The 14,877-nt window shown below is 53.0% G+C and overlaps 1 protein-coding gene across 1 annotated transcript; it reads left to right on the plus strand.

Moving 5' to 3' along the window:
- The first annotated feature begins 997 nt into the window (after window positions 1-997).
- On the plus strand, window positions 998-2,404 carry ADRA2A (adrenoceptor alpha 2A). Its single transcript, XM_068961725.1, has one exon. It carries the CDS (start codon window positions 998-1,000, stop codon window positions 2,402-2,404), a length of 1,407 nt encoding a protein of 468 aa, XP_068817826.1.
- Window positions 2,405-14,877: the final 12,473 nt, after the last annotated feature.

Genomic DNA, 14,877 nt, shown 5'->3' on the forward strand with positions numbered 1-14,877 from the left:
ACGGCTAGTGCGGCGGAGAAGCAGCGGCCCGGGCTTCAGTGCAGACGCCTAGCAGCCGGCGCGCCTCCGCCCGGCCACCCCCAGCACCTTTCTCTCCCCAGCCCTGCTCTCCTGCCCCAAACTCACGCTGCCCTCGGACCCCAGCCTGTCCCGTCGCGCTCAGCGCCCGAAGCTCGCCGGGCCGACGCCCAGGAGACCTCCTGCCTCGGTCGCGGCTCCTGGAGGGCCGATCGCCCACCCGCCCGGGTCTGCCTGAGGACGGGGGCGCCTTCATGCGGCCCCCACACCCATCATCCCACCGCCACCGCCGCCGCCGCCTCCGAGCTCCGCGCGCTGCGCCCCAGCCCCAGCAGGGCACTCAACTTTGGAAGTCCCGCGACGCTCCGAGAGGCGGCAGAGTCCGCACCGTGGCCCCAACCCGGGCCCCGCCGGCCCCGCCGCGTCTGGGGGAAGCGAGAGAGTCGGTGTTCGCTTCGGAGATGTAAGGAGAGAGACGCAGGACCCCAAGCCAGCATCAGCACCCCTCGGCTGCCTCCTGGGTTGGGGGCGGGCCCCGCACACGGTAAGACCTCTTGCTTCCGCTCAGGCTCAAGAGTCAAAGATATATAAACAGATATATTTAATTTCCTGTTATCTTTCCAAGTCATCAGGCCACCGATGATTTTTGTTCTCTCTTCTTGAAGAATAAATCTCTCTTTCCCCATCGGTTCGACCTACTCTCTCCCGCCGCTTAGAAATAAAACTTGGCTGTATCTAGGAGCTGGGAGCGAGAAGGCGCCGACCCCGAGCGCCCGAAGCGCGCGGACCGGGTGCGGTTCGCGGGAGCCGGGCCCATGGGCCGCTAGCGGTCCCCCAGCTCGGGGCCCGGCCTCCCTGAGGCCCCTTCTCCATGTGAGGTGCGGCGGGGCGATCGGGGCGCGAGAGGAAGAGGAGGACCCACGGGCACCGGGCCGGAAGGCAGCTGGCAGCAGGCCCAGGCGAGTGGGCACCCGCGTTCATGTTCCGCCAGGAGCAGCCGCTGGCCGAGGGCAGCTTCGCGCCCATGGGCTCCCTGCAGCCGGACGCGGGCAACGCGAGCTGGAACGGGACCGAGGCCCCGGGGGGCGGCGCCCGGGCCACCCCCTACTCCCTGCAGGTGACGCTGACGCTGGTGTGCCTGGCCGGCCTGCTCATGCTGTTCACGGTGTTCGGTAACGTGCTTGTCATCATTGCTGTGTTCACAAGCCGCGCGCTCAAGGCGCCCCAGAATCTCTTCCTGGTGTCTCTGGCTTCGGCGGACATCCTGGTGGCCACGCTTGTCATCCCTTTCTCGCTGGCCAACGAGGTCATGGGCTACTGGTACTTCGGCAAGGCGTGGTGTGAGATCTACCTGGCGCTCGACGTGCTCTTCTGCACGTCTTCCATAGTGCACCTGTGCGCCATCAGCCTGGATCGTTACTGGTCCATCACCCAGGCCATAGAGTACAACCTGAAACGCACGCCACGCCGCATCAAGGCCATCATCGTCACGGTGTGGGTCATCTCGGCCGTCATCTCCTTCCCCCCGCTCATTTCCTTCGAGAAGAAGAGAGGCAGGAGTGGCCAGCCGTCCGCCGAACCGCGCTGTGAGATCAACGACCAGAAGTGGTACGTCATCTCGTCGAGCATCGGCTCCTTCTTCGCGCCCTGCCTGATCATGATCCTGGTCTACGTGCGCATCTACCAGATCGCCAAGCGCCGCACCCGCGTGCCGCCCAGTCGCCGGGGTCCCGAAGCCACCGCCGCCGAGCTGCCAGGGGGCGCCGAGCGCAGGCCCAACGGCTTGGGCCCGGAGCGCGGCGGCGTGGGCCCCGTGGGCGCCGAGGTCGAGTCGCTGCAGGTGCAGCTCAATGGTGCCCCGGGGGAGCCCGGGCCCGCAGGGCGGCCGGACGCCGACGCGCTGGACCTAGAGGAGAGCTCCTCGTCTGAGCACGCTGAGCGGCCCCCGGGGTCCCGCAGGTCGGAGCACGGGCCCCGGGCCAAGGGCAAGGCCCGGGCGAGCCAGGTGAAGCCCGGGGACAGCCTGCCGCGGCGCGGGCCGGGGGCGACGGGGCCGGGGGCCCCCGCGGCGGGGCCCGCGGAGGAGCGCTCCGGCGGGGCCGCCAAGGCGTCGCGCTGGCGCGGGCGGCAGAACCGCGAGAAGCGCTTCACCTTCGTGCTGGCGGTGGTCATCGGCGTGTTCGTGGTGTGCTGGTTCCCCTTCTTCTTCACCTACACGCTCACGGCCATCGGCTGCCCCGTGCCGCCCACGCTCTTCAAGTTCTTCTTCTGGTTCGGCTACTGCAACAGCTCGCTGAACCCGGTCATATACACCATCTTCAATCACGACTTCCGCCGCGCCTTCAAGAAGATCCTCTGCCGGGGGGACAGGAAGCGGATCGTGTGAGTGCGGAGTCCGCTCCCGGAGAACAGACTTGCGCTGACTGCAGGCAGCTGGGATCCAGGGGGCGCGTCTGCGTGGTCCTGCCAAAACCCGGGTCCAGCCTGTTCCTAGTTTCTTGGCCCCAGGATAGCTCTGCCGCTTCTTGCGGGCATCTGCGCTCTCCTACCTGAGAAAAGAACTGGCTGGGAGGGCCACACCCCTACTCCAACCCCCTCATTATTGTTAGGGCAGCTCCTCACTCAGAGCCATCTTCCTGGGTTCTTGGGCAGCCCCAAATCAGTATTGTTTCCTAAAAGTATTTTCACCTCCCCTGGGCCCAGCTGTCACAGTCGTTCAGAGCAAGCACGAGAGCCCAGAGGGGATGGATGGCTCCCAAAGGGTTAACAGATGGGGTGGGGGTGGGGGTTACCCAGCCCTGGCTAATTGCTTTCCCCCTTCCCCAACTCTTATTTTTAAACAAATGCTCAGGGCAGCCCTGCAGGCCCTCCCGTCCCCCCACCCCTTGTAAATATACACTATTTTTGATAGTACTTGGGGGTGGGGTGGAGTCCCAAATGTCTCTTGGCTTTTGATGTTTGAATCCTGGCCACTGGAGGTGCTCTCCAGGCAGACTCATTGTGTCTAGTTCAGGGCGAGCCTCTTTGCAAAGTGAGCCCTTTTCTGGTGTCATTACCCTCTCTGTGTCCTCTTCACCAGCAACTGGTGACTGTCCCTTGGGACTGGACTTGCGATGAGATTTCCTGAGGGGGAAAACATTTCTGTCCATTTCCCCACCCCTGTGCCTAACAGCATAATTGCCTTGTCCTATGTAAATATTACAAAGATGGATCAAGACAGAAGTAAATGAACCTTTCTGCCTTGCAGCAGCCCTGTGTATAAAGCCATTATTCTCGGATGCACCCTTTTTCACTCCAGTACTGCACTTTAAAACCTTCTCTTTCCAGTGTCCCCTTCCTCCCTTCCTCTGGGGCCACTGCTTGAAAAATATGTATGTTTCCATCTTGGATGTATGTGTTACCACTCCCTCCTTCAGAGTGCTGACTGTGGGAAATCTTTTACCTGCTGTTTTCAGACACGGAGAAGTGGAAATTATGTGGAAGAAGCAAACCTGATACAATTTGCCCAAAGTAAACAGTGTGAAGAGACAAATGGGCCTGCCCAACTGTACAGTTCTTGCCCCAAGAGCTCTTAAGTATCAAAGTGTTGTCCATTTTTCCTCCCTGTTTTTCTGGTTGAGATCAAGTCATTGATAAACTCCCAAAATCAAGGGAGAAGGGCGGAGACCTTGTTTACATCCAAGTTGCCCTATGTTTTAGACAGAGACTCTTTAAGGCCTGCGCTCATATTTCACTAAAGAAAAATTAATGTCAGCACATGTTGCTAATGACAGTGGATTTTTTTTAACAAAAAGTTTACAGATCAAATGTGAAATAAATATGAATTAAATGGTCTGTCTGTTATCTGAGTTTTCAAAAGCATTAAGACTCTGGAAACATCTGAATTTATGTATATTTGAAATTAAAAAATACTTATGCATTATAAAACACTTTTAAAAGGCCAAGCAGTAACAAAGCTGCCATTTATCATCTGTTTCTTCTTTGCCAGATGCGATGGTGAGTCTGTTATTAGCTCTGTTTCATTTAATTGTCCCCCAAAGCCCATGAGGGTAGGGACTGTTATGATCCCCATTTAACAGGTGAAAAAAACTGAGTCTCAGAGGGCAAGGGATTTATTCAAGGTTAACCACAGTTGGGGGAGTGTACTGCATGCAGGGTGATCAGGTCTTAGGGTCTGTACTCTTCACCCCAGAGTTTTGCTGGAGTTATATCACTAACACTTTGCAGAATGCTCCCAGCAGTGGGGTCTCTACACAAGGTGTGCTGTATCTACAGAGCACTGGATATATTCCGAGTGTGTACATACACACAAAGTCTGTGCGTGCTGCAGTGTCTTTATGCCCTTACATGTGTTATTCCTCAAAATGTATACATCCGCCAAGTGTGGTAGATGCACAAATTATGCCATATACTCCAAAATGTGTACCAGACCTAACAATGTAATAATATACAACATGTGGTACATAGCCCATAGTATGGTATAGGCTTCCCAGGTGATGCCAGTGGTAAATAACCCGCCTGCCAATGCAGGAGATGCCCGAGACAAGGGTTCAGTCCCTGGGTTGGGAAGATCCCCTGGAAGAGGGCATGGCAATCCACTCCAGGATTCTTGCCTGGAGAATCCCGTGGACAGAGGAGCCTGGTGGGCTGCAATCCATAGGGTCACAGAGTCAGACACGACTGAAGCAGCTTAGCATGCATGCATGGTGTATGAAGCAATTGTGGTATAAACCTAAACGGAACCACATATTATTTGATCAGTTGAGTTGTCTCTGGCCAAAGGCTGGGATTCTTCCTGTTGCATTCCTGTAATATTGAGTTCTGTCCCTATGTCTAGGAGGGTTTAAGACCCTTGCCCTGTGGTTATCGTGATGGCACTTTGAAGCTGGAAGGGTCTAGAAATCCAGGAATTTAACCCCTCATCTTCTTAGAGGAAGTGACCTGCTCAGGGTCCCACAGCTCTGGGTGACCTTCTATTGGAAGCAACTGACCAAGAGTGGAATATTAGGAGTTCTCATGTGTGTATTATAAAAGGATGTGCTGGTAAAGGAGAGTCACCGTCCCAGGAGCTGGGTTTGAGGGGCAATCCCAAGCCACAGGTCCAAGTCTGGGGGGAGACGGGTTTGTAAGACCAGCCACTTAAAACACACATGCAGCCCAGCTCTGGATGCCCCAGAAGCAGATCATCAGTTCACTTCCAGGTGTTCCCCCTGGGCAGCACCTGCAATATCTCCTTATTCACTTTTTTGGGGTGGGGGTGTGGTGAGGGTGGGCTTCCTTCATAGCTCAGCTGGTAAAGCATCTGCCTGCAATGCAGGAGACCCCAGTTTGATTCCTGGGTCGGGAAGATCCCCTGGAGAAGGGATAGGCTACCCACTCTAGTATTCTTGGGCTTCCCTGGTGGCTCAAGCGATAAAGAATCCATTTGCAATGCAGGAGACCTGGGTTCGATCCCTGGGTTGGGAAGATCCCCTGGAGGAGAGCATGGCAACCCACTCCAATATCCTTGCCTGGAGAATCCCCCATGGAGAGAGGAGCCTGGCAGGCTACAGTCCACAAGGTCTCAAAGAGTCGGAGATGACTGAGCGACTGAGCACGGCACAGCACAGGGGTCAGGGTAGGTGTGCAGAGGTGGGAGGGTGCAGAGCCCTTAGAAGGGATCTGGGCTTTGAGAGGCCTAGAAGGAGGAAGACCATGTTTCTGAGGGGTTTTGTTAGAGGTGGGAAGGAGTGCCCTCCAGCATCACATGCTCTGACTCTGAAGACAGGACAGTGGACAGGCATTTGGCTCCAGCGACCCTTGCCTGGAGCTTCAGAAGCCACAGCCTTAGGCATTAAGGCTGCCTGGTCTGGGGCTGTGCCCTGCTCCCTACCCCCACAGCAGCCTTCTTCTCTCTCCCAGCTTGCTCAAGGCACCCATTGCCCCAAAGGCAAGCAGTGCCAGACGATAGGCTAGCCCGACAGGCCCTCAGACTGGGCTGTGTCCCAGACACGGGCAGATACGAACACTGCTCGATGCTACTGCTCTGTCTTCAGGGAAGCGGCCCTGCTCTCTGAGAAAGGGGAAGTGTGGGGCAGGCCCTCCCCGCCCCACCCCAGCGGCAGAGCAGCCCCAGAGGTGGATGAGGCCTGGGGAAGGGAGGGGAGAGAGGGCTGGAGCCCAGGCTAGGATGCTGGAGGCACCACTGTTCACTGCAGGGGCCTCAAGCCACAGTCCAATAGGTCTGGGGTGGGGGTGGGGATTTGAGGATCTCAGTCTAAAGATGAGGAGATAAGCCTGTCAGTCTAGGGCTTCCTGTCTATATCTGATCCTGATTACTTGGGTCTGTTTTTGTGGTGAAGTCTTCTATTTTACATGACTTTGGTTGGGGCACCAAAAGCCACTGGCTTTGGGCTCTGAAGCATGTCTTGCCAGGTTCACTCCCACCCAGTGCCTGGAGTTGGGGGAGGGCAGCCTCCTTTGAGCCTAAGCCCCAAGGGTCTGTCTTTCCTGAAACTCTCAGTTCAATTTCTTCTCTGCTAAAGGGCTGGAGGAGGATTTTCCCTGGTGTGTGTGTACTTAGTCACTAAGTCTTGTCTGACTCTTTGTGACCTCATGGACTATAGCCTACCAGGCGCCTCTGTCCATGCAATCCTCTGCAGTGAGGATACTGGAGTGGGTTGCCATTTCTTTCTCCAGGGGATCTTCCCAGACCAGGATTGAACCCGGGCCTCTGGCACTGGCAGCTCCTTCCTTGGTAACTCAGTGGTGAAGAATCCCCTACCAATGCAAGAGACGTGGGTTCAATCCCTGGGTCAGGAAGCTCCTCTGGAGGAGGAAATTGCTACCCACTCCAGTATTCTTGCTGCAGAAATCCCATCAACAGAGAAGCTTGGCAGGATATAGTCCATAGGGTTGCAAAGAATCGGACAATTGAGTGAGCACGTGCACACACACACACCTCTGTGCTGTGAATGTGCGGTGTGGGAGAGATGGCTGTAGCTGGGGGCTCAGGGAGTAAGATGCTGGAGCTCAGAGACGCCAAGACTTAGGCTTAGGGAGGATGGGTGGGAAGGCAACTCTGATTCTAGCAGCTGAGCCCTGTGGAACAGTGCCAGGCCTATATATGCCCCAAGGCCTAAGTCAGTCCCCAGATTTTGTGTCTCCAACTTCATCCCTGTGGATGTCCTGTCAAATGTCTGTTCCCATTTGGGAACACCTGTCAAGAAGCCCACTTCCCAAACCCAAGCTGAGTGTGTGAATCGGAGAATCACAATCCACACTGGCCTAGCCAAGACTCTGAGAAGACCTAAAGAAAAAGTACCTGTTAAAGATTTTGTTTTTGTTTTTTTTTTGCTTAGTTGCTCAGTCATGTCTGACTCTTTGCAACCCCATGGGCTGTAGCCCACCAGGCTCCTCTGTCCATGGGGATTCTTCAGGCAAGAGTACTGGAGTTAGGTTGTCATGCCCTCTTCCAGGGGATTTTCTCAACCCAGAGATTGAATCCAGGTCTCCCGCACTGCAGGCAGATTCTTTACTGTCTGAACCACCAGGGTGGCAGGACCCAGTATCCAGAGTCAGGGCTCAATGTCACCCTCACCTGCAGGCCTCTGCCCTGGGCCCTGCCACCCGCCATGGTTGACCTGGAGTCTGGGATGCAGGAAAGGGCGCCTTCCTCAGCAGAGGGCATGCCTGCAAGGGAAGCCCTGTGAAGTCACTGAGATTAATCACAAACACCAGGGTCTGTCTTGAAAATAGAATCGATCTCTTTGATTATCAGAAGTCCTGGGGTTTAGAGTCAAGCAAAAAAAGGAAACAAGGCCTGTTGGAAAAAGCCTGGACTAGGCATCAGGAGGCCTGGATTCTAGTGCTGTGGTGTGACCTTGGGTAAAAGCTTTTCTGAGCCCCCATGACTTCATTTATAAAATGAAAATGGTTGGTCTGGATCCCTGCTATTTAAAACTGTGTTTCATTGTACTTATATAACTATAAAAATTAATCTCTATCTCTATCTCCCATCTATCCTCAGCCTCTCTGTCTATCCATCCACATCATCTATTAATAGCTGATGAAATGCTGGTTCAGTGACCTTTAATAGGTACCTTTTCGAGACTTCCTTGGGGGGTTCAGTGGTCAAGGCTCCACGCTTCCAGTGCAAGGGGCAAGGTTTTGATTCCTGGTCAGGGGGACGAAGATCCCACGTGCAGTGTGGCCAGAAAGAAAGCAAAGACAAAAAGCAGTCTTTAACAGGTACTTTTTCTTTAGGTCTTCTCAGCCTTGACTATGCCAGTGTGGATTGTGATTCTCCGAGAGGAGATGATATGGTGTGTTAGGCTTCCAAAACTCCCTGGACTGCAGAATTGCATTTTTTTTTTACAGAGCATCTCAGTGAATGGTGTTTGCAGAAATACTTGTTGGATCTTGCTGGGCCAAGGGGTCTCACCAGACTTTTCTGTTGATGGGTTTTAAGCGTCTGCTCTCTCCTGTTCTTGCCTCAGATGTGAGGTGTCCCCCCACCCCAACCCCCATGCTGCCATCCCTCTCCCCTACCAGGCAGTGGAGCTGAGCCAGAGGAGGAGACTGGGAGGAAGGGTGGGCCATTCTGGAGAGGCAGTTCTTTGCAGTTTCCTTAGCAGCGCTGTCCTGTTCTCTGTGGAAGGGGAGTCTGACCCCAGGGAGCTCAGGAGGGTGTGGAAGGCCAGTTGGGAGTGGCCTGTCAGGCTCTTTCAGTTCTGCTCAAGGGCAGGAACTTGGCCCTCTTTGAATTTGCATCTGAGAAAAACAAGATGGTGTGCTGAGAAGGTAAGTGATGAGGGATTAAGAGGGCACTCAGTACAAGGCACATCAGGGTTAAAGCACCAATGGGCAGTGACACCCTGGAGCTGCCAGAGGTCAGGGGGCTGAGGGGAGAGGCTGCAACTCAAATATTAGAGCCGCAGTTTGCAGGGAGGATGTCTGGAAGGTGCCTTTGGTCAGGGTCACTGTAGCCAGTGGGCATGGAGAGAGCCTGGGGGATAGCACCTCCTCTGCCCTCAACCCAGGCACATGCACCGGCCACCGGCCCGGGCTCAGAGCAGGAGGGCAACGGCAGAGGCAGTAGGCACGGGGTAGGCGGGCACCATCCGGCACATAACCCACCATCTGAGAAAGGCTGAGCGATGCCACTGTGGGGGAGACAGGTTGGTGGGAGGCCAGTACCTCGTTTCTTCAGTGTGTCCACGGCCAGCTCTGTGGGCCTCTGGGCAGACCTCATGGGCGGGAGGGTGTATGTCGGGCTTGTTATGAGCAGATCAGACTGGGCACACACACCGACACATAGACCCACACACCACCAGCTGGCCCATCCGGTGAGAGAGAGCCCCAGGCTCCCTTTGACCAACGCTTCTAGACTGGCCTCATGCCTGTGAGGCCCAGCTCAGGCGGCCAAGAAGCAGACACTGGGCTGCCTGGCAGTGATGACCAGCAGACTGGGGCTTCGGTGAAGAGGGGTGGGCACTGGCCCAGGTCAGTGACCCCATCTGTGCCCTGGGTACACTGGGGACATGGCTGCTCCTTACGCAGCACCTGAGGGCACCCCTTGGCCTTCCTGCTCACAGATACACACCTTCAGGATGCTTTTTCATGCCATTAGCCCCAGAGGAGGCTTCCCCGGTGGCTCCGAGGTAAAGAATCTGTCTGCCTATTTAGAAGACACAGGTTCAATCCCTGGGTTGGGAAGATCCCCTGGAGGAGAAAACAGCAACCCACTCCAGTGTTGTTATCTGGAGAAGTCCATGGACAGAGGAGCCTGGCAGGTTATAGTCCATGGGGTCACAGAGTCGGACATGACTTCCTGACTAAACAACAACAAATGGCCGCTGGATGAGAACAGAGGGATGGGAAGGTAGGTCTGGCAAAGGGGCTGGGGGTGAGAGAGGGGCACCATTTGTTCAGGTCACTGAATGAAGTCCACCCTGCTTGGACCGTGTGTCCTGAGAGACTGACAGAAGGTGAAGAGGCTGGAGAGGGTTGGGACCAGGCCACACAGCCACTTGGAAAGATTCATCTCGAGGGCAATGCAGAGCCTCTGGAGGGATTCGGAGCTGAGGATAAGAGTGATCAGAGGGTTTTTGTTTGGAACAATATTCTGGCTGCTGGGTGGGGACTGATGGGGTGAGGCATCTCAGGAGCAGTAGCAAAGAGATGATAGGAGCTTGGAAAGTCCAGGGCTCCTGCCTCCCCTGAGGTCACCCGAAGGCACTGGCAGACGGTGCAGACCCAGACACTGGGATTTCAGAGAAGTCTTTGCTGGCAAAACACTGTACGCCACCGCCCCTACCCTCTGTGAATTTCCATCTCTAGAGGGTGAGTCCCAGGCGCAGAGCTTCCTGTTTCTGATTACATGAAACCATCTTGAAGGGTTAATTCAGTCCATCTTGGTGGGCTGTAGATCTGGTCGTAGGACCTGCTCTGACTCCCCGCGTGATTTGAACCTCAGCAGCCTTATCTCTGGGGCTTCCCAAGTGGCGCTAGTGGTGAAGAACCTGCCTGCCAATGCAGGAGACGTGAGAGAGGCAGGTTTGATCCCTGGGCCAGGAAGATCCCCTGGAAGAGGGCATGACAACCCACTCCAGTATTCTTGCCTGGAGAATCCCATGGACAGAGGAGCTTAGTTGGCTACAGTCGACAGGTTCGCAGAAGTCAGGACTGAGCAACTGCACACACACACACGCCTTGTCTTAACCACAATCAGGATTAGTGGAGGCCATGAGCATAGAGGTCTGTGTGTCCCCTGAGCCCCCAAAGGCTCATTGGCAATGCGAGAGCATGCGAGTTGGAGGCCCTCAGCACCCTGTGGATTCTGCTTGGGACCAGAAGATTCGATAATCCAGAAATCTGGGACTCGCCCCCACCTCATTCCTGCACTAGGCTTAACCAGGCCACTCCAGGAGAAAAGCCCTCTGTTTCCAAGTTCAGGAAACCTGTAACTTGGCAAACCTGTCTACTGTGCCTGCCATGAGGCACTTTCAGCTGCAGACTCATGGCGCCTGTGCACCCCTCCCTGTGATACTCCATACCTGATCATTTGCTTGAAATCTAGTCCTTACGCTTTCAACATGTGCTTATTATTTGCCAGTGACCTGTCTCTCCCAGAAGTTCCCAGAGAACGAGTCTGGGTCTTGGAGGAAACAGCTGGGATTTCTGAGAAGGACACTTTAAAGTTAAGACTTGGGAGTCAGAAGATCTGATTATAATCCTGGTTCCAGCACCTCCCCTTGATTTTAACTTTCAACAGATGACCAACCTTGTTCTCCCCACCTGTAACTTGGAGATAATGGTTGCTAGCATTTTAGTCAATTGCCCAGGCCAGTGCTCACGTAGGGCTGAGGCAAATGTGTGTGTGCTAAATTGCTTCAGTCATGTCTCACTCTTTGCAACCCTATGGACTATAACCCACCGGGCTCCTCTGTCCATGGGATTCTCCAGGCAAGAATACTAGAGTGGGTTGTCATGCCCTCTTCCAGGGGATCTTCCTGACCCAGGAACTGAGCCCTTGTCTCTTACGTCTTCTACATTGACAAGTGGGTTCTTTACCAACAGTGCCACCTGGGAAGCCCATAGAAACCAATACTGCCAGTCTTTTCTGCTCCAGCTTGGAAGCTGGAGGCTTGTTTTCGCTTGTGAAGCTACTCTAAGCTGAGCCGGGCTGGGCTGGCTGGTTTGGGTGGTGAACTACTGTTTTAGGGAGATTTTTGATGGTAATTTGACATGTCAGGCTCTTAGCTTTCTCTTTTTCCAGCCGGCTGAAAGGAAGACCTTGTGTTCTTTATTAGAGCAAGAGGGTAGGACTGGACGAACTTCAAGACCCAGACCAGATCCATAGTGACCACGATGGTTTCTCCTGAAGCAGCTCTGAAACCGAAGTCTCCTGGTGGCCAGGTTGGTGCTCCTTCCTGCCTTGCTGCCCCCCCAGGCTGGTTGACTGTGTTCTGATGATAGCACTCTGCCCTTGTCTCCATAACTTTGCTTCTGCTACAAGTGGGAAACCACACTATCCTTCCCTGGCTGCCTAGCAAAATCACATCTAAACATTAGAACCAAGCTACACCCCTGCACTCTTTAACGTTAGTAGTGGGAGGAACCTGGGATTTGGCAACAGTTATTTCATGGCTTAAATCTCAGATCTGACTCCTTTTCGATATCCCTCCCTGCTCATGAAGGTGGCCAGTAGGGGTATGTGGGGAGGGTACCATGCTGCCAATCAGAGGGGCTGCTCCTGGGCTTGCCCTCAGCCCAGCCCATCCTCCAAGGCTCTGAGGCAGCATCTTTCTACCACTCTTTCTTCTTGCTCAAATGGCTTGGGTCCAAAGACTGGTGTCTTCACCAACTCTACTGTACCCACTTCACGGGGGAACTTTTGTCAGAAGAGTTCCAGACATAAACCAAGAGGAAAGCATGAGAAATGTGGATATTTTGCTTTTGGAATGATCTCTCCTCTTTCAGCATCCCCTCGCCTAAAGTTCTCCCAACTTCTCCAGCACCTGGATAAGAGGAACTTGGACACTGGTGTTAGACATGGAGTTACACAGTGGCTCCATCTCTGGCTGTCTGTATCAATTTGGACATGTTTCACTTTCCAGAACCTCACAGTCCTCTGAGAAATGGGTAAAATATTACCTTTCCCCACAATGTCACAGCCTGGCTATCATTTCATTTCTACATGTTTATCATGGTTTATATGTTTGAGAGTTTAAGTTCCAAAGGGGGAGGAGCTATGTTATCTGCTGAATCTTTGGCACCTGAAACCCATAGTAGGTACCCAGCAAACATTTGTCAGATACAGTGAGTGAATGATGTGTGATGTGATGGAGGACACAGAGGGCAGTACTGTATCTCTCTCTCTATTAATATTATCTGCTGCTGCTGCTAAGTTGCTTCAGTCATGTCCGACTCTATGCGACCCCATAGATGGCAGCCCACCAGGCTCCCCCATCCCTGGGATTCTCCAGGCAAGAATACTGGAGTGGGTTGTCATTTCCTTCTCCAATGCATGGAAGTGAAAAGTAAAAGTGAAGTCACTCACTAGTCGTGTCCAACTCTTAGCGACCCCATGGACTGCAGCCTACCAGGCTCCTCCGTCCATGGGATTTTCCAGGCAAGAGTACTGGAGTGGGTGCCATTCTTCTATCTGTTATCTACCCACCCACCTACCTACCAATTGGCCAAAAAGTTCACTGGGGTTTTTCCATAACATCTTACAAAAAACCCCAAATGAACTTTTCGGCCAACCCAATATCTATCTATCTATCTATCTATCTATCTATCTATCTATCTATCTATCTGTCTGTCTGTCTGTCTATCCATTTGTCTTTATATATCTATATACTTCTCATTTGGCAGTAGGGTGTGTGCTTGGGAATATGAAAAAGGGTTTCAGCTTTTAAACCCAGAGAGATGGCGTATGAGTCAGGGTTCTCCGGACACAGAACCGGTACGATGTTTGTATGTGTGTGTCTCTGTATCTGAATTTACCTATATATCTGCCTATCTATGGGCTTCCCTGGTAGCTCAACTGGTAAAGAATCTGCCTGCAATGCAGGAGACCCCAGTTCGATTTGTGGGTCAGGAAGATCCCCTGGCGAAGGGATAGGCTAGGCATTCCAGTATTCTTAGTCTTCCCTGGTGGCTCAGATGGTAAACAATCTGCCTGCAATGCAGGAGACCTGGGTTTGATCCCTGGGTTGGGACAATCCCCTGGAGGAGGGCATGGCAACCTGCTCCAACCTATGGAGAATCCCGTGGACAGAGGAGCCTGGTGGGCTATAGACCATGGGGTGGCAAAGAGCTGGACATGACTGAAGTGACTAAGCACAATACAGCCGCCTATCTATGGAGATTAATTTAGAGAATTGACTCACACAACTGTGGAAGCTGGCAAGGTCAATATCTATAGGGTAGGCTGGCAGGCTGGAGGCCCATCAAAGAGCTGCAGTTTGAGTTCACAGGTGGTTGTCAGGGTCTTGCCCCGGTGGATCCAGGGTAATTCGAAGGGGAGATGGAGTAGGCGAGGAAAAACTTATTTATTTAGAAATATAAAAGAAATTAAGAGGAAATAGTATAGTAGGAAAATTTAGTGGAGAAAAGAGGCTGAATAACTTGGTTTACGTGGAGAACTAATAAAACCTCCGGACAAGAGATTTGCACCATCTATGTTAGGCCACCAGTGCCCATTTGAATAGCAGAGGGTGCCCCGCCTTGGGCTCCCTCTTTCATGGATCTTAAAAGCTGGGGCAAGTAAGTAGACATGGCGAGCCTCCATGCTCCAGATGGGAATTCAGCCAGAAAATAGAGTAAGAAAAGACACGGGGGAAACCAGTCCAGTGACTGGCCCATCCTCTATTGTCCGGAAAGGCCTTATATACTCTTGATTTTAGAGATCAATGGATAATACAAAATTATGCAGTGTCAACTGCCCTGACTCTTATCGAGACCAGGCTTTCTCTCTGCATACCTAGTTGTATACACAAGTCTTAGGTGATTTATCATCTTCTGGCCAGAAGGCCAATTAACATCTTACGGCCCTTTTCTGATAAGGGTAATAGTGTTGTTCTTCCCAAAGTCTGGTGCCAATCTCAGAAAGCACTAAATAAAGTTACATTCTTACATAGCAAGGATACAACAATTTATAACAAGAAATGGAGTACAGTGATTTATAACAAAGAGAAAATTAATTAACTCAAAAGTCTAGTATTGCTAACATCAAAACTACTGTATTCCTATTTCTGCATCCCGATTACATTGATTAATATCCTCCCAGGTGCCTAAAAGACAAAGGGTATGGAGGCCTGGCGACAAACATTAACTCAACAAACTCTTCACCAACTAATTCTTAACTCTAAA

This window comes from Capricornis sumatraensis, chromosome 23 (assembly GCF_032405125.1).
Source record: "Capricornis sumatraensis isolate serow.1 chromosome 23, serow.2, whole genome shotgun sequence".
Classification (NCBI taxonomy): Eukaryota; Metazoa; Chordata; class Mammalia; order Artiodactyla; family Bovidae; genus Capricornis; species Capricornis sumatraensis.